The sequence below is a fragment of the Ornithodoros turicata genome, chromosome 6 (assembly GCF_037126465.1).
Source record: "Ornithodoros turicata isolate Travis chromosome 6, ASM3712646v1, whole genome shotgun sequence".
NCBI classification, from domain to species: Eukaryota; Metazoa; Arthropoda; class Arachnida; order Ixodida; family Argasidae; genus Ornithodoros; species Ornithodoros turicata.
This window is the reverse complement of record NC_088206.1, coordinates 53,118,308-53,137,520: the sequence shown is the minus strand read 5'-3', so window position 1 is coordinate 53,137,520 and position 19,213 is coordinate 53,118,308. Positions and strand designations below refer to the sequence as shown.

The window sequence follows — 19,213 nt, the reverse complement described above, 5'->3', positions numbered from 1 at the left end:
CATATGGTGTAGGACGCATTCGTTTGTGGATCCCAGCCATGATTAAGTTGAACAGCGTGGGGGACAGTACACTGCCCTGCGGGATCCCTCGCTGAAAAGAGTTTGTGGAACTAATGTGGCCGCTAACAGACACGTCGAACTTTGTCTGACAAAAAGTCTACAATGAACCTCAAAAGACGCTCAGTGATCCTGGCTTCAGTTAGCGCCGATAAATAGGTGAGTGCTTTACAGAATCGTACGCTTTCTTCACATCTAAGAACAGGGCAAAGGCGATGCAGTGCCTCTCTTGCCTATGGCCACTTCAGCAATTGCGTCCGATGTACCTCTGCCTTTCCTGAAGGCTGCAATACGTCCAGGGAAATGGTGACCTTGTTCCAATGCCCATGACAGACTCCTTCCCAGTAGCTTGTCAACAGACGAAGTGTAGACGATGGGACGATACGAGGACAATTGATCAGCCGATCTGCCCTTCTTTAATATAGGGATGATTCAGGCATGTTTCCAATCAGGGGGTATGCTTCCCGAACACCAGACATTGTTGAATAGCTAGAGGAGAGAAGTTGTTCGTCGCCTAGACTCTTCAGGGCCTGATTCGATATTCCGTCTGCTCCAACGGCGCAACGTCGTTTTAAGCCCTTGGCAGCCTCAAGTAGCTCAGACATGGTAATATGTCATCATCCGTTGGGAAACCATCGGAAGCTGAGTCCTTTAGCGATGGACGATGGTTATTGCAGCTGGCCACTTGCGCTAGTTCTGTGGCAAACTCTTCTGCAAGATCCTTAGGGGGGGGATGTTTATTGAGAAAAAAAAAACGAAAAGGGAAGGTCAGCCAGACGAGGTCGGCTTGCTATTCCAAAAAAGGGAAAGGGGAAGAAAAGAAAAGGAAAAGGAAAAGAAGAAATGAAAAGCAAAAGAAAAGGAAGAACACAAAACTAAGCCTGAAAAATCCCACACACGGTCACACAATCACAAGGCGTTTAAAAGGTTCGAAGCGTGGAGAAAGCGGAGGAGCGCAGTGATGACGGCCCACGGGTCGGCTGAAGAACGGGACCCAGTAAGGTAGCCAGTGTCATTGTGCCGTAGCCAAGTTGGGATAGACGACGACAGAGGTCGTCAAGGTGCAGAAGGTGTTGCCGATAGTGTAGGATGCAGTGGGGAATATCACCCACCACGCCACAGCTAGTGCAGAGGGGAGTGCTAGAGTGACCCATTTTGAACAGTTGCAGCGGTGTGCGGGCGACGTTTAGACGGAGGTGGTGAAGGAGCGATTCCTCGTGACGAGTGCAGCGACACATAATAAAGAAGTTCACTGAGGGGTCGATGGATTGCAGGTGACTGTTGTATGAGGCAGCCTCAGCTCTGAACGCTTGGGCACGAACAGCACACCGGCGGCGTATAGGCATACGGCAGGCAGAAACAGTAAGGGACAGATGTACAGTGGCATGAGTCAGAACCTGTGCAGCACGTCGTGCAGCCGCATCTGCGCGTGAGTTACCAGATAAGCCCACATGACCGGGAATCCACCGCAGAGAAAGAACGTGACCATTTGCACAGAGCCGATTGTATGCCTGGATGATCATGCTAGGCAGGTCACGTATGACGGCGGGGTGGGAGGACAGCAAAATAAGGAGGGACACCCTGCTGTCAGTGAGGACAACCCAGGACTTCTCAGGTGGCAGGCCAGCAATGTATTTTAGGTCTGCGAGGATGGCATACAGTTCCGCCTCAGGGGAGGACGCAGGATAGGACAACGTGTAGTCTTGTTCGTGGTCCATATGTGTGACGCAAAAGGCTGCCCCCTGATGTGTCACGCATCACAGATGCATCACATCACATTCGATATCGGACAACTGCGAATAGCAAGCAGCCACATCAAAAGCACAATCACCGACACCAAATAAACAAACTGACATACTAATAAAGTGGAAACCAGACTCACATGGACATACTGCAAGCATCCCTGGGCCAACTTCAATAAAGCGCTCTGCGACCACGTTTACGCGCCTCCCACCATAGATTATTATTATTTTTTTATTTTTTTATTTCTTTTTTTGTTTTTTGTTTTTTATAGAGTAGCAAGCCAGCTCAGGCTAGGCTGACATCTCTCACCTCATACAAAAAAGAAAAAAGAAAAAAAAAGGGTAGGTAGAGTTGATATGTGCCAAGGAGAGCTGATGGGCTACTAGTGGAGGAGCTTCGTGTTTTCGAGGAAGGTCCGGGATTGCAGGTTGAATGACGGGACGCTCAAGGGTCCATATAGCTGGCGCAAAGGAGGGAGGAGATGTCGTGGGTAGGAGATAATCCCTTAGGCGGGCAATGGCAGTACTGAAGGTGGAAGCAGGGCAGCTTTCTGCAATCTGACGAAGGGGATGGGAGGGTGGATCAGACATCGGGCGTATACGCGCAGGGTGGTTGAGAGTCCCGTAGAGTAGGAACATGGTGTTCTCTAGCTTGTGCGAGGACGGAGTAGGTTTCCGTTGTCCGAGGGACCACTAGGCAGACACGGAGGCCGCGGGCTTGAAGGTCTAGAAGCTCTCGGTCCTGGGTAGGGCTGATTCCAAGGATAGAGAGGGTATACCGTAGCGTGCCCAAGAGAAGAGCCGTATGGACTCGGTTGAGGTCACGGCAGGAGGGGCCCCAGGACGCACCTGCGACACGCTTAGGGACGTTAACCAGGCTTGAAGCTTGGCCACAAGTGTCTTCACGTGAGGAGACCATGTCAAGCCTCGATGAACGGTAAAACGCAAGTAACGGCAGGTTGAGACAAATGTGATGGGCGATCCAGAGGGACAGTGGGTACTTGTGAAATTACTTCCGTGAAAAGGCCATGGCTACAGTCATGGCAGGTGAGATCGTTAGGCCTGGGTCGGTTAGGCTCTCTTTTGAATGAAACGTACAGTGCGACCGACGGGTTTGACGGTTGAGAGAGGCCCTCAATGGCTCTCAGAGTACTCCATACTTTTGTGACGGGGGTGTGAGCATTAAGGGACTCACTAAACTGCTTCCACTGTGTGCGCCTGAGTTTTAAGACGCTTTCAGACGAGAGCCTCAGACGCATTCAGACACATGTCGGCACAGTTCCCTTAGAAGTCGGCCCAGGACGCACATTCCCCCAGGGCATCAGTCGTGACGTTGCCCACCTACGTGAGGCCGACAACGGCGAGCCCTTTCACCACCACCACCACCGACTGAATTTTTAGAGTGAGGACACATACTAACCCCCCTGTCCCACACTCCTTTCTGCTGTCCTCTCTTCATCCGTCCATATCTGTACGCCGCTCATAGCCACAGTTGCTTCGCGGCACTAACAGGGAATTAAAAAGTTAATAATTAATTGCAGTTAAACAATTTATTTTAGCAATAATGTTTGTCGCAAAAGGTTCCGCATTGTTTTCGTTGGTCTCGTGCCCGAATAGCATTTTTCCTGAAATGCGAGCTCACCCAATTTCCCTTCTCTTTTTTTTTTATCGCGCAGCGTCACCCGCTGTCCACATGACATGTTCTCTTCCACAGGGGAAAAAAATTTAAAGAAAGTAGGTTTCAATAGAAATTACGTTTTTGCTCCACCTAAATACCCCTTGGAGATGACGCGGAAGATACGGGCCCGGTCGTGCTATACGGAGAGGAAGAAGAAGAAGAAGAAGGAAAAAGAGCAAACGAAATCCTCGAAAATACGGAAGGCGCCCTGTTTTTATAACTGTATTTTATACCGCGGGAGGCATACCAGGCCTCGCATAGCATCCTCCTTCCCTTTTTGCTTATCTTTCTTTTGCATCTCCCAGCTACTCCCAGATTTTTATTATTTTAGGCTTAAAAAATGAAATAAAAAGCGTGCAAAAGTGTCACGCGCATCCGGAAGCGAACATGTGCCACACGTGTGGTCTGCTGCGTGACTGAAATTTAAGAAGAAACTCTAAAGATAAAAAAAAGGGAGAGAGAGAAGAAAAAAACATGAATGATACTATCATGTTGCCCTAAAGATTACATATACTATATGCGTCAATGCAAATGAACACCACGTGAAATTGTAGCTGCCATCCTTTAATTGTAGATGGCCAAGTTTTTAGGCGATGGCCCTTCATATGTCCCTGGAAGGAACTGTTTTAGCAGTTTCGGGGAATTCATTGAGAGGGCTATGGTAGTGAAAACCATTGATTCAGCCTGAATATTACATTATTAATTTATTATTTATTTATTGCTATTTTTAAAACGTATTCATTAAACTTGAATAAGAATGGGGAAATTTTCTCACGACGGTGGTGACATGCAGGGTGTCCGTTTTTTATTCTACAGTTTTGCATAGCCGATAACAAAAATTGTTGATTGGATTGGATTGGATAAGAAAGAAAAATATGGAGAGGTTAGTCCTGACCCAGTCAGGACTGGTTACTCCAAAATGCGTTTGTGGGTGGAACAATAGAGCCAGAAAAGACAAAAACAAACAAACAGGAAAGAGGAGGAGTGGATCAAGCAGAACAAAGCATAAAGGAAAAAGGGGGAAAGGAAAATTGTTGATATCTACTGTGCATGCCGGTGATTTGTCGTAAACCAAACTTTTTGCATCAGTATCCTGGCGGTGCATTATGTGCACTATTGAGAACAATAAGGTTCCTGCAGCGGCACTTTGGGAACGGTGTTGAGTCATCCTGTGTGGACGGTTTTGAAGTTCTGTTTTAAGAAGATATAGTCGTTCACAAAACGCCAATCGAAAATTTTATATTGAAGACGATGAGCACAGGTGTCTGTTCTTGAACACACGGGCTAATCATGTGTATTGTTATCAAGTGCATGTCTCCAAAATATCTCCACTTTTACTCGTTGTCTGTTGGAAGCAGCAACTATTTCACACGGGAAAAGATTGGATAGTCACTTTTGCAGGTGTCAAGCCGTCCTGAGGGGGCGGTTTTGAAGTTCTATTTTAAGAGGATATCGTCGTTCACAAAACGCATATCGCCATGTTGCGAACAGGCGAACGCCGACGTGAACGAGGGAATAGCGTAAGGGGACTATAGGGTCCGACAGAATATGTTCACAGATAAAATGCGTGTGTCGGTTGAGGACGAATGAGTTACAGAGTGCACCTATTTTATGTCAACATGGAGGTGTATATTTGAGCTTTCAACATGTATAAATATTTAAAAATCCTGGGAACTACGTAGCCCTATACACGCGGATGAACGTGCAAGGCGGCGGCGCAAAGTGGCAGAAGGAGCTAGCCAGCACCATCAGAGTTGTCCACCAGACATCACCAACGGAAATTTGGCGCTCCATTAGGTACCACCAATGACAGTGTGCTGGTGCATTAGGCACCAACAGGGATAGTCTGCTGGTCTCTTAGGCGCCACCAAGAGCGGTTTGGTGGTCCACTAGGAAGCATCAAGGTGGATTTGATTATTCACTAGATGACATCAGAATATTTCGATGGACCATCAAATTTTCTGGTGGTCCGTCAGAAAAATTTTCAGTCAGGATTCGCTCGGTATTCGCTTCGGTTCTACACTCTTAAAAATGAACTTCACCACATAGCACGCTCCTAGCCAACCATCATCCCGAATGACAACGTTCTCGCCCTAGATTTGTTGAAAACGGGAGGAGGAGCCTATTTTGTGCCGTGCGTAATGGGCAAAAAATAGGCTCCTCCTCCCGTTTTCAACAAATCAGGGGCGAGAACGTTGTCATTCAGGATGATGGTTGGCTAGGAGCGTGCTATGTGGTGAAGTTCATTTTTAAGAGTGTACAGTTATTCGTTTCGTATTTGAATATCCAAATCGGCTGTTCGCTTCGTATTCGCTTCGGTTTTCAAACCACTATTCGCACGGGTCCTACAATGTTTCCCCTTCCACTCCCTCTCAATGAAAAAAATAAATAAATGAAAGAAAGAAGAAAAAAGAAAAGGAAGAAAAAAGAAAAAGAAAAATGCGAAGCGGGCTCGCATTGGTCTTTTCACAGGATTTACCCAATCGTTGCGGGACATCATTTGAGGGGACCAATCCGAGGCCTCTCCGAAAGCGTGCATTCCGGTCTCTTTCTCTCGTAAATCACGGACGATGGAACGGGAGAATACCGTTCTGTAGTAGCCGATAGGAGGCCTATCGGCATGACGTCACATACACTGCGTGGCGTATCTGTATATATCGGCATGCGTGCCGTGGCCTTGTGGCATTAAACCAGTTCCCACCTAGCTTGCAGTGTGTCTCCCTGCCCGGCTACTACAAATGGCGACGAAGATGGTGAAACGAGACTACGACGGTTAGGGAGGCGGATCCCGGAACCAACAGACGCTGGAGTAGGCTGGCATGGCTAAGATGTGGGAATTTGACGCCTTCATTGACGAAGGAGACGAAGACTTCGCTTCGTACGTGGAAAGATTTGGGCACTATTGCAAGGTAGCCAACGTGCAAGACGAAGAACTTAGGAAGTCAGCCTTCATCACTGCCATAGGGAAGAAAGTGTACAAGACGCTCAAAGATTTGCTTCTACCGTCAAAGCCGGAAGAGAAGTCATTCAAAGATTTGGTGAAGGTACTGAGCGAACACTACGGGCCTACAAGCCAAGTCATTGCGGAGCGCTTCAAATTTAACCGGCGCTACCAAGGGGAAGGGGAGTCCGTCGCAGTTTTTGCAGTCGCGCTGAAGCACATGGCTGCGAAATGCGAGTTCGGCCAGTTTCTCGACGACGCGTTGCGGGACCGGTTCGTCGCGGGACTGCGGAACCCAGCCATCCAGACAGGATTGCTCAAGAAAAAGGAGCTGACGTTCGAGACGGCGTGTGAGTTCGCCAAGAGCGTCGAATTGGCCGAGCGAGAGTCTAGGGGCTTCCGACCAGTTGCTGGAACAGACGTCGAAGTCCATGCGATCAAAAAGACAAGCAGGAAGCCTGTTTCGGGGAGTGAAACGAGAACAGCCAAGAACAAATGTTATCGGTGCGGTGAAGAACATGACGCAAATTCGTGTCGCTATCGAAAGACAAGATGTTATCACTGCAAGCGCACGGGGCATCTGTCTCGCGTGTGCAGATCTAGGCAGACATCGGCCGACGCGGTTCATAACGTGGACGACGAACAGCCTGATAGCGAGCTGTTGTTATACAGCGTGTATCACGTCGGGACAACGAAGCGACCGTATGAAGTGGAAGTGCGGCTTGAAGGTATGACTGTGAAAATGCAAGTTGATACAGGCGCAGCTGTTTCGCTCCTGTCAGAAAGCCTGTTCAAGCTGCTAAAACAACCGCCGTCGCTTGCGCAGTGCGCACTGAAGCTCAAAACGTACGGCGGAACGCCGCTTGAAGTCATAGGCCAGGGCCAAGTCGCTGTGGAATATAACGGACAACGGAAGGTTCTGCAAATCATCGTGGTACCCGGAGACAAGCCAGCGTTGCTTGGGCGCGACTGGATTGAGAGCCTCGGGGTCGACTTGAACAGCATTCACGAGGTCCACACCGAGCTAGCTCCGGACAGCCTCGTTAGAAGGTATGCAAGCGTTTTTTCACCGGGGTTAGGCCTGATAAGAGGCTTTCAAGCAAAGCTTGTGCTTAAGGAAGGCAGCTTACCGGTATTTTGCAAGGCACGACCTGTACCGTATGCCATTCGTGAGCCAGTTAGAGAAGAACTAAAGGACCTGCTAGCGGACGGCGTCCTTGTGGCAGTCACGCGAAGCGACTGGGCCACACCGATAGTAGCCGTACAGAAGCCAGGCAACAAAGTGCGGCTTTGCGGAGATTATAAAGTGACTGTAAACCCCTGCATCAAGAGTGATCATTACCCCTTGCCCACGGTCGAGGACTTGTTCACTGTTTTGGCTGGCGGGAAGGTGTTTACCGTTCTTGATCTCTCCGCAGCGTATCAGCAAATTGAGTTGCACCCGGACTCACGTCCCTTGTTGACCATTAATACTCACATGGGATTGTACCAGTATGTCCGAATGCCATACGGAATTTCGAGCGCACCTGCAGTGTTCCAAGCCATTATGGACGAGCTTCTGAAGGGACTACCTGGGGTGGTCTGCTACCTCGACGATGTTCTCATCATGGGAGCGACCTACGCCGAATGTCGTGTCCGAGTGGAGGCAGTTCTGCAGCGGTTCATGGAACACGGCGTAAAAGTAAGGCAAGAAAAATGCAAGTTTTTCATGAAGTCTGTAAAATATCTGGGCCACATCATAGATGAGCAAGGAGTCCACCCATGCCCTAAAAAGGTACAGGCCATAAAGGAAGCACCTTCACCACGAAACGTGAGTGAGCTAAAGGCTTACTTGGGAATGTTAACTTTTATTCAAAGTTCATGCCAAACATGTCCTCCAAGTTGAAGCCCTTGTATGAGTTGCTCCAGAAAGATAAAAAATGGAAATGGTCTGCGCAAGCAGAATTGGCATTCGAAGAAAGCAAGAAATTGCTTACACAGGACAGTGTGCTAACTTTCTACGACCCAAGGAAGCCACTAGGACTAGTGTGCGATGCGTCCCCTTATGGGGTAGGAGCAGTTTTATTTCATGTCATCAACGGCGAAGAAAAGCCAATTGCGTATGCATCACGCACGCTGAGTAAAGCCGAAAGCGGTTACGCCCACATCGAAAAAGAAGCGCTAGCTGTTGTGTTCGGAGTAAAACGGTTCCATAAGTTTTTGTATGGGCGAGAGTTTACAATTTATTCCGATCATCTTCCCCTAGCAGGGCTTCTTGGTCAAACAAAACCAATTCCTCAAATGGCTGCTGCGAGAATGCAACGATGGATGCTAATGTTGCTTGCTTATCGTTACAAGTGGGTCTACAGGAAAGGAGAGCAAGTGGCAAACGCTGACGCGTTATCAAGATTACCCCTTCGAAATGAAGCAGACAAAAGTGACTATGTGCATTTCTTTTCGGCAGTGCAAGCAGCACCGTTATCAGCAGACAAGATACGGGAAGAAACGCAAAGGGATGCGGTCTTGTCAAAGGTACTCTTTTTTGTTTTGAATGGTTGGCCTGCGAAATCGTCGGACGACAACATGGCACCATATTTTGTGCGGAAAGATGAACTGTCGGTAGACTGCGGTTGCGTCACGTGGGGAAACAGAGTTGTCATCCCAAAAGCACTACAAGCGGAAGTATTGCAACTTTTGCACGAAGGACACCCAGGCGTGACGCGCATGAAAATGTTATCGAGAAGCCACGTTTGGTGGCCTAAGTTAACCACGTGCATTGAGGAAGCCGTAAAAGGTTGTTCAACCTGCCAGCTTACTCAGAACGCAGCACCTAAAATACAGGGGTTATCGTGGGGTTGGCCAACCAGACGTTGGCAGAGGGTTCATTTGGACTTTGCATACTACAAGAACGAATGGTTTTTGGTTCTTGTTGACGCCTACTCCAAATGGGTGGACGTCCAATACATGAAGTCAACCACAGCGGCAAACACTGTGGAAACACTACGCACGGTTTTTGCAGCTTTCGGACTTCCGGAGAAAATTGTGACGGACAATGGTCCTCAATTTGTGTCTGACGAATTTTCAAATTTCCTCAGAACGAACGCTGTGCAGCATACGAGGACACCGCCGTACCACCCAGCCTCAAATGGAGCAGCGGAAAGACTTGTCCAGACAGTCAAACGAAGTCTCCTACGCCAATTTCGGGATGAGGAGAGCACAGGAGTGACTCGGACGATTCGACATCGACTGGATCAGTTTCTCTTCGTATACCGTAACACACCGTGTCCAACAACTGGTAAGACGCCAGCCGAACTTTTTCTGTCCTGGAAGCCACGCACGAGGCTGAGCATCTTGCACCCCGAATTAGCAAAGCGGACGGAAAGAGGTATTACTCAAGGGCAAAGCCGCCCAAACGGAACTTCATGGAGGGAGTTCGAAGCGGGCGATAGCGTTCGAGTAAGAGGGACCAGACCGGGTGATCCAAAATGGTTAGAAGGCACTGTCGTGCGGCGCGTCAGCTTGTCTACATACATAGTCAGGGTTCAAAGCCAAGAGAGGTTTGTCCATGTGGACGACATTACTTCACACGCATTTGCTATTCCTGCACCCAGAACGATTCGGATTCCAGAGGAGACCAGTACACAGCAACCGCCTGACCCGGCTTTAGCAGTCCAGCCTCAAGTAGAAGACGAAACAGGGACCCCATTGGCAACGCCGGTGTCTACTGAAGATGAAGTCGCCACGGAAAACAACGCTCCGGTACCGCAACTACGACGAAGCTCGAGAACACGAAAGCAACCCGAACGTTATGGCTTTGAAACAAAATAAAAAGGGAAGGAATGTAGTAGCCGATAGGAGGCCTATCGGCATGACGTCACATACACTGCGTGGCGTATCTGTATATATCGGCATGCGTGCCGTGGCCTTGTGGCATTAAACCAGTTCCCACCTAGCTTGCAGTGTGTCTCCCTGCCCGGCTACTACACGTTCTTTTTGTGCTGGTATCAAGGTAACAATAATCAGAGTTCGAGGTAACTCGGTACAAGTAACTCGTTACTGTAACTAAGTTCCTTTTTTTGGTAACTTGTAACTTAACTCGGTACTTTTGCGCCGTGGTAAACTTTCAAAGGAACTCGTTCCTTTCCCTTCGCCAAACTTGCCAAACGGTAACTTCGCCAAAGTAACTTAAGTTAAGTTTCAAGTTACTTTTAACTCGCTTTTCACTCACGTCCACATGCTTTCTCTCCGGTTCCTTCACGGTATTTTTTGCCATAAAACGTGATATTAAATCAATGACAGTAATTTATTCAGGCAGTAAGAACCGCTGCCATTGAAATGAAGCTGTACCGTTGTGCGCCCACAGGGAGTAAGATACAAAGCGTTCGAATCGACCTCTACCAGAGCAACGTCATTATGACATTGGTAGACAGACTGAAACCGAAACAAATCGGAAGGAGAGGGCTGTGTTCCACGAACGGGCACTTGTTCGCTCCCTCCCACTGAAAGAAAAGTAGGACCGAAGGTCGCGTCCCTTTAAGGGACCATATCGTAATCCCCTCAAGACTGTGGCTTTCGGGCGCGACCTTGTTCACCTCTAGCTTCGAGCGTAGTTCAATTCTATCCAATTTTGGCGCTGTCGAACGCTATAACGTCATTTGTTTACAAACAGGGAGAGGTCAATTGTAGGACATAAACGAAAACGATCTGCACTCCTCCGCAGGCAACTCAAGGTCTAACTCAACTTCTCACGCACGCTGCACCAGCGTAATGCTATTTTGTGTCCGAAGTAACTTGGAAGTAACTCGTTCTTTTTTTTAAGTAACTCAGTAACTGCGAGTTACATTTCAGGCTGAAGAACTTCGTTATTAACTTGGTTACATTTTGCACACGGTAACTTAACTTGTAACGAGTTCTTTTTGACGGGTAACTTCTCAATCTATGAACAATATCATAGATTGAGAAGCCACCCGTCAAAAAGAACTCGTCAAAAAGAACTCGCGGAACGTTCGGCAGAAGAACCACCGGGGTAGAGGATGTCCGAGAGTGTGCACGAGCTTGAGCGAGGGAGATGATGGGAAAGGAACTGATGGTGGTGGTGGTGGTGAAAGGGCTTGCCGTTGTCGGCCTCACAGATGTGGGCAACGTCACGACTGACGCCCTGGGGAAATGTGCGTCCTGGGCCGACTTCTAAGGGAACTGTGCTGTCTGGGGAAAGGAACAGAACTTCATCGCATAGCACGCTCTGCGCCAACCATTACCACGAATGATAGGGTTATATCGCTTCTGATTCGAAGAGAGAGGGTGGCGTACGCCTTTTTGTGTCAATTATCGCATATCCAAATTGACACAAAAAGGCGTACGCCCCCTATCTTTTAATCAAAAGCGATAACTCTATCGTTCGTGGCAAATGTTGGCGCGGAGCGTGTTATGCGGTGAGGTTTTTCTGTCTTTTTTTTTTTTTGAGTCTAGCTCAGCTCCTCCCATTTACTTTCTCACGACATTATTACTCCGTTTACCTTTTAGCGGGTCCCTGTGGACGTCAAGGACGCGCTATAGACGCGCCGCAAAAACATCGGTAACCTCCCCACTGCGCATCCGAAAAGAAACTCCTGTCGACAAGTCTATACCACACAGGGAAGGACAAGTTTAGTTCGAGTTAAATAATATAAAACGAGACAGGAAGACAGAAAACGAGGGTACCTTAAAATATAAGACGGGACCTCATTCCCCGAAACATGTGGGACCCAAAGTGTGCATTATGGAAGAGAGTGCCACGCATACACGGAAATGGCGGGTTCGTCATGAGACAGGAGGACATCTTTGTTCCTTTCACGTCATGTAACATGTCTTCGCCGCATTGCACAGTTGGCCTCACCCAAAGGAAACACGCTTTTTGCTTCCGCTCTACAATTTGTCTACGCGTTTCCTTGTATGTTCTATTCACCACACAACGGGGGGTGGATGTGGTTGTTCTAGTGCGTGCATTTTTGACAGATGTGCCAAAATTTCGTGATGACCTACAGCGCAATCTTCATCATCTGCTTCTTCTTGCGCGCATCAGATTTTGTTGCAGTGTTTTCGTTAGTACTTGGACAAACAAGAAGTGGCTTTCGCTCTCTGCCAATATGCTTGCGATGGCCACAAAGGCTTCTAATGTGAGGAAGTGTTTTTATGAAATGCTTCTTATGCGGTTTGTTCATTGTGAATTCGAAGGTATAGGATTTTTTTCCATTCTATGCGTATGCTGAGCAGAGTTGATCCAACGCTCGCTTTTCGCATGCCACGGAACACCTCTCGTCAAAATGCTGCATTAATCCGTCGAATGCGACTAGATGTGCCTTATATAGCTCAGTGGCGTTACCGCTTGAGACAAGTTGACTCTCCCACGTGCTGTCACTGCGGTGCTCTAGAGGGTCTGGAGCACATTCTTCTTCATTACCTACACTACCAACCTTCCCGAACCACACTCTCCGGGTCTCCTAGTCAGCTGGACTCTCGTCCATTCTCTCTATCAAAATTACTTGGTTCCTGGCCGAATCCAGCCCACCAACGCTTTGCGCTCAAAGCTCTTCTGACGTTTCTGGACACAATCGGATTTCGATGCTTATTGTGAAGGGGCTCATTATGATCATTCCCCACATCGTCACCAGCAATGGGGCAGAGTAACGCTTCTGGCGATGAAGCTCCCCATTCATCATCTTCAAATAAAGTTGTTGTTGTTGTTGTTCCATATGGCATGAAATGTGCGTATGATGTGGGAAAAAGTGCGAACGGGGGCGGCCGGAACTTTGGGTAGATGAGCGTGAATGATGCGTTGAATTACTGTACATAAATATCGCATGCTGATTAAATTGACCACTTGCTACGTAGGGTAGCTGCTTTCTCTATTTCTTACGAATATTTATAGAGTACACATCGTATTGTCGTTACGTTCGGTAACACAAAGCACAAAAAATGTTCTGCTCGTTTTGATATTTATATATCGAAATATGTTCTATTTTTCTTTCTTTTTTTTTTCTCTCTCTCTGTCTCTTTTGTTATATGTTTGCCCTTCGTCAATAGCGCCAGCACAACGTACACTCTACGCGTGCACCGGCCTCCCATACTGGAAAGAAATTTTGAAGCTCTCACCAGGGGAAAGAGTGGCGCAGCGGCTTTCCGTTTCCGGACACGCCATCAAATCATCCGAGGTCATGTGGATACGTCCCCTCGAAGTTACGCAGAAGCAAGCCCTCCGATATTGCATTTCCGAGTTCATCGTCATTTGGGACCGGCATGTCCAGCACTGATTTGATCCGGAAGCCGAATGAATTGTGATTGTCTCGGATGAGCTAAACCTGCCGATACATTATTCCAATAAATCAGAAATGCGTGTAATATCGTAAGAATACGCGATAGATACAATTCGGGAGGCGCGATGCTCTAAAAACTGAATTTCACTGCATACACAATAGGCACTTAGCCAAAGCATATAATCCCGAATGACATACTTCACTCCCACGATTTGTTGAAAAACAGAGGCGTACGCTTCTCTCTGACACTTGTGCAGTTATGTTAATTGTAAAAAAAAAAGGCGTAGTCCTCGAGCTTTCCACAAATCAGGAGAGAATAACGTTATCGTTGTGAGCAATGGTTTTTTACTTCAGTGTGGTTATGTGGCGGTGAAGTCCTGTGTTAAGACTTAAGTCTGAAATCCGAGGGTTCATAGTCAGCTTGAACTGGAGGATTTTTCTTTTGTCTTTGTCGTCTCGTCCCTGTGTCCCATCAAGAAATACACTCAGATGGATGGGCATCATTCTTACGCAGTCCGTCTTTAGCCTCTTTGTGTTTTGTCTTTCTCTCTCTACTTTGTCATTTTTATTTTTATTGCAATCAAGATAGCGCGAAGAGGGATGCCACGTCGAAATTCTCCAGGAGATTTTTGAGGCGATTACGAAAAAAGTGGTAGGCTGCCGAAAGCGGTTTTGTACGCCCCGAATGCTAAGATGAAGCAAAAAAGAAAAAAATAACGTGATTGCAAAAGTACGCGCAATGACGATAGAGTGAAACAGACAAGGGGATTCTTTTTCTCCTTCTTCTTCTTCTTCTTGCGGTAAACCTTCAGGGAATGAAGCACGGCCTTGAGAGAGTGTGAAGCAAATTGTACTTTTTCTTTGTGTTTCAGCGAGTGGGAAGTTTTTGTCTGCCTGGAAATAGTAAAGTTCCTCTTCCGGTTTGAGAACTTCGCGTTCGCAGACGTCTTCTTTTTCCCTTCCAGTCTGCTCCCTTTTTAACGCAGGGGAAACAATAATTGCTCGTTACACTGTGCCATTACGAGTCTCTATTTTTTCACTCAAGGTCACCGCATTTTTATCTTTTTTATTTTCAAGATGAAAAATAGCAGCTGTGATAGGAATTGCAATTGTGTTCAAGCCCACTTACCGAGTAATGCATTAACAAATGCCATTGACCACGTTCTATGAGGTTAGACACGGCTATGACTCGTTGTAATTCTCGTAGTTATTTTTAAATTGCGTGTCCACCTAAGTGTCACCCAGCAACCTGAATCCAATAACACGATCCTCGCCAACCATAAGCGCGAATGACGTCCTTTTTTGACGCGTATACAGTTCTGTTAGTTGTCAGAAAAAGCGTGCGCCTTGCACGTTCCACAAATCAGGCATGATAGGGGGGAGATATGTTTATTATATAAAAAAATAGGAGGGAAAGGTTAGCCTGTCTTGCGGCGCCATGCTATTCCCAGGAAAGAAAACAAAAAAAAACAAAAACAAACAAACAAAAGGTAAACAAACACGAAATTGATCATAGTTCACCCAGAAGGCCACAGATCCGCAGGAACTGAACAAGTGTCTTTGTCACCTGACTATGTTGTGTGGGCCAGCAGCGCATGATAGAGGTATCAATCTATGCAATGGTTTGCTTTCAGCGTGCTATGTGGTGAAGTTTCTGGTGTAAGGATGTAGGTATTTTTTACTCTCGCCCAGAGCCAATTAATTTGTTGGTATATGATCAATTTGTATATAGTCATGAATGATTAACATATATATATATATATACATGCTGGGGGATCCAAGCAACGTGAATCGGAAGAGTTGGCGTATAGCAGTAGATGAAACAATGAAACAGAGAAGGAGGGACACGTTAAGCATCACAACGCCTTTTCGGTCAAAGAATGTGAGTTGACGAAAATCTTGGCCTGGTATGTTGATAAGAGCGTATAGCTAGCACGTACTAGTTCAGCAGCTAACTCTTTTTTCTTCGCGTTAGACACAGCAACACTCCCTGTAGGAACCTGGCTCCATGAGCGTGCGATGGCGAATAGCAGCAAGAAGACAAGGACATAGGTAGAAGTAGGCGGGACAACTGCAGTACTACAGGATGAGTGCAGTGGTCCTGTTTACTTCTACCTATGTCCTTGTCTTCTTGCTGCTATTCGCCATCATGAACCTATACCAACTGCCCCGGATTGTTCCTATTGTGCTCCATGAGCATGATATTTTTGAACCGTGGGCGCAGCGGGAACGCGAGATCTTGGAGCACGGACTGCATGCAAGCGATCACCGCCCTTTCACCATAGGCAAGGCCCTTTCCTCCCTTTCTTTTTTTACAATAAACATATCCTCCCCCCCTCCCCCCATGTTTCAGTACCGTTCATATGCACCAAGGTCTCCGTCACCTTTGGGAATTTCTGTCATCAACAGGCCTCTCCACCCTGCTTTGATTACCGGAATCCTTATCTCCATCATCATCTCTTATTACCTACAAATGGCACTGGGGCAGCCCCCAGCCTGCTGGCCGGCATCAGCCCCATCTCATCATCGTATCTTTACCTGTGTGTGTGTGTTGAACCGTGGTCTGAACCGTGGTCCACGAACCGCCTTTGGTGCAACTGGTCGGAATCCGTTGATCACTGTTTCATTTCTCTTCTGAGGTCTTCCAACAAGCCTTCAAAAAGACAATTTTTGCGAACCCTTATTCGATTAGGTTTTGATCGGTGTTTTCTACTGTGCAGGTGCCACTGGACATGTTTATGTTACCATTCGGCGTCCCTTGTACATGGAAGTCTCGCATCAAGTGTCAACGGGGTGAACTGCGTTGTTCCCGGGACATTTTCTATGAATCGTCTATGAACATCGTAAAACGAGCAATGAAGTATTGTCGCCAATACATGATGCCATTCAGTGCTATAACTGTTTGGCGTGTAAGTAAGATGTTTTTGGACTTTGTACCATTGTTATATCCCACATGTATTGAAGACACAGAAAAAAAAGTTGCTAGCGTGAATGGCAAAATTACAGCGCCTCTGACCGGAAATTGGAGGGTGTGGCTTACTACTGGTGCCTTTTAATCAACAGCCATTTTTTATTGGAAGATTGGCAAGCGACACGTTTGTCAATCGCCTCTTGGATGCGCAAGGAGTCGAAAGCGTGTCAGTGAGTCAGTGCCGGAAATAAGCCATCCGTCGTGACCTGCACATGTGACCAGCAAGGAGAGAAATATATATCTGGAGATTTTTGAAAACTCTCACGATGGGGCGTTTGGGGGAAGGGAAGGGAAAAAATAAAAAAGAAGGAGGAGAAGAAGAGCGAGCACCAGACAAATTTCGCGTGCGGTGACAGTCCTCTTAACAGAAGACACATCGAGCAACCGGAAGCGTCTGCTTGTCAGTCACCTCTGGCGGTCTAGAAAGGCATACCTGGTACAGTGATTAAGAGAGGGAGAGAGAGAGAGAGCAATGAAGGGAAGCGTCTGGTCCGGGTGCAATTCTTGTTGCCTCTAGAAAGTCTATATCGATCACGATTTCATGTTTAATAAAGTAGAAGTTCTGTGTAAACGATCAACGCGGCAGATCAATGTGCATGCGCGAAAACTGCAGGCCGTCATCCGACGGTATTGTTCAGAGCTAAAATGCTAACTCCTCAGTCCTCGAGGATTTCCCTAAATTAATGTTATCAGTTCAGTTTGAATTTGTGACAAGCCTGACGTATCGATGTTCACATACAAAGAAATCCTCTTCAGCTTTGAACGTCTACCCCACTTTTCCCTGACATCTGAACACGCATGCCAGCTGGAACAAAGGCATCAAAATGAGGGAACGAAACGGAACGTATTGATTTCCACATTTATACAAACAAACCCGAACGCGCAGAAATCCTCTAATTTGGTTGACGACAGCACGAGCCGCTCCTCCATTTCAGATGTGCATCCGGTTGCCAGCACTCCTATCCATGCTGGGCGCCTTCGCGACCTCAGACTAATTAGAGGTGCGAACACCATCGCCGTATTCACCAGCCCTTGGAGGTAGTCCTTCGACGCAAGCCGTTTGGGACACTTGTTATTTAGGGCTGGACCAAAGCGTTCCCAGGATTACGTGGGAGCCTCTCTGCGTCCGTTGCTTTTAACGTTGACCGACCTACCAACTCTCATCATGCTCCTGCCCCGTGTGCTTACGTTGTTTGTATGCATCATGGCAACGATTCGAAGTCGGAACGTCACGTGGGAAAAGAGTTTTACCGAAGTTCTTCATGGCTTGGTAGAAAAGAACACTGTGGTTCATGTCTTATGTCTCAGTCGCATCTCCTCCTCGCGACACCAATGGATCTACCACGTTAACTTTCCGCTGCACCATCAGTGCGGCCGATGGAGTGATTACATCCGCCTGCTGAAACGCAACGTGGAACACAACATCAAGACGTCGGTCGTGGTCCCGAGCTCAACCGTCTACATGAAGTTGCTCTACAGGTTGAACGCCCACATATTATATCTCCCTCTAGTTACCTGGATAATCCTGTCTGATGAGGATTTCTCGACCATTTTTTTCAGAAGACTTCCACAGCTTTCTTGCGCGTGCGTCGTCATTACCAAATCGAAAAGCGACTACGTCATTAGTGCCCCCGTTGATACTTTTCACGACTGTCATCAGCGGCGTTCGTTGCAACTGGACGACCTGAGACTGAAAGCAGACAAGCCATCGCTCGTTTCTGGTTTGTCTCGACGTAACATTCGAATAGCGACGCACTTCAGGAGAAAGGGTGTCGTGACAGACTACAGCCAGGTGACGGAGCAGGTCGCAGTTGTGCAAGCTCTCCGTGCACTCAACGTATCCATACACAATGTCACGAACGTCAGCGACGATTGGCTCGCTTTTCTGATCGCAAAAAAGGTAGACATTATGATGCTCAGTGTGGCCTATAATCCCGAACGATTCGGTACCTTGTACTTCCCTGATGTCTTGCACTACAATCGGCTGGTGTTCTTCACCCCTAAAAGACTTTCTGAAGACTCGACCGTAACCTTGCTAGCACAGACGTTTCTTCACCCCACGGTATCTGTAGTGGTAGCAGTGTCCTTGGCAGTATGTCTGGTAGCGCTCGGTCTGCTAAATAGGAGCCGAAAGAAGAGCTTATCGAACACCATGTGCCATTCGCTACTCGTACTTACAGCGTGTATGCTGCGGTTATCAGTAGATATCTCTAAAGAGCAAAGGGAAAGCGTGAAGTACAGGTTCATTCTTATCTCCTGGAGCATTGCATGTTTCTCAGTATCGGCAGTTTTCACCAGCTTGCTGACATCCACACTCAGCGCTGGCCCTCAGTGGCAGACAGACGACACGCTTGACAAGATACGGTCCGCTGTAGAGTCCGGTAAAGTAGTATCTTGCGTGGAGCGGCATTCCTATGCGAAATCGTTGCTGCAGAGGTCTAGGAACCAGTCATCCCTTTTGGGCGTTCTGTCAAGAAGATGGCAGGAACTAACGCCTGACGTCACCTGCTTCTCTTTGGTGGCGCGTAAGACGCATGTTTTCTTCGCGACGAC

At 47.5% G+C, this 19,213-nt stretch overlaps 1 protein-coding gene across 2 annotated transcripts; it reads left to right on the top strand.

Annotated features, from left to right (window-relative positions):
• The first annotated feature begins 6,235 nt into the window (after positions 1 to 6,235).
• Positions 6,236 to 10,355, top strand: LOC135398041 (uncharacterized). 2 transcript variants are annotated; one of them, XM_064629490.1, is made up of 3 exons: positions 6,236 to 7,146; positions 7,201 to 7,468; positions 9,493 to 10,355. In XM_064629490.1, exons 1-3 carry the CDS (start codon positions 6,297 to 6,299, stop codon positions 10,223 to 10,225), a joined length of 1,851 nt encoding a protein of 616 aa, XP_064485560.1. In that variant the 5' UTR covers positions 6,236 to 6,296; the 3' UTR covers positions 10,226 to 10,355. The 2 variants fall into 2 exon arrangements, with proteins under 2 accessions (XP_064485560.1, XP_064485558.1); XM_064629488.1 differs by having other exon boundaries at positions 6,236 to 7,468.
• The last annotated feature ends 8,858 nt before the right edge of the window (positions 10,356 to 19,213 follow it).

Bases quoted from the DNA above. Each gene is read 5' to 3' on its own strand.
- LOC135398041 (XM_064629488.1), top strand. From the start codon at position 6,297: ATGGCTAAGATGTGGGAATTTGACGCCTTCATTGACGAAGGAGACGAA. The intron at 7,469-9,492 runs GTATGCAAGCGT...AAATTTCCTCAG, and splicing joins CCGGACAGCCTCGTTAGAAG to AACGAACGCTGTGCAGCATA.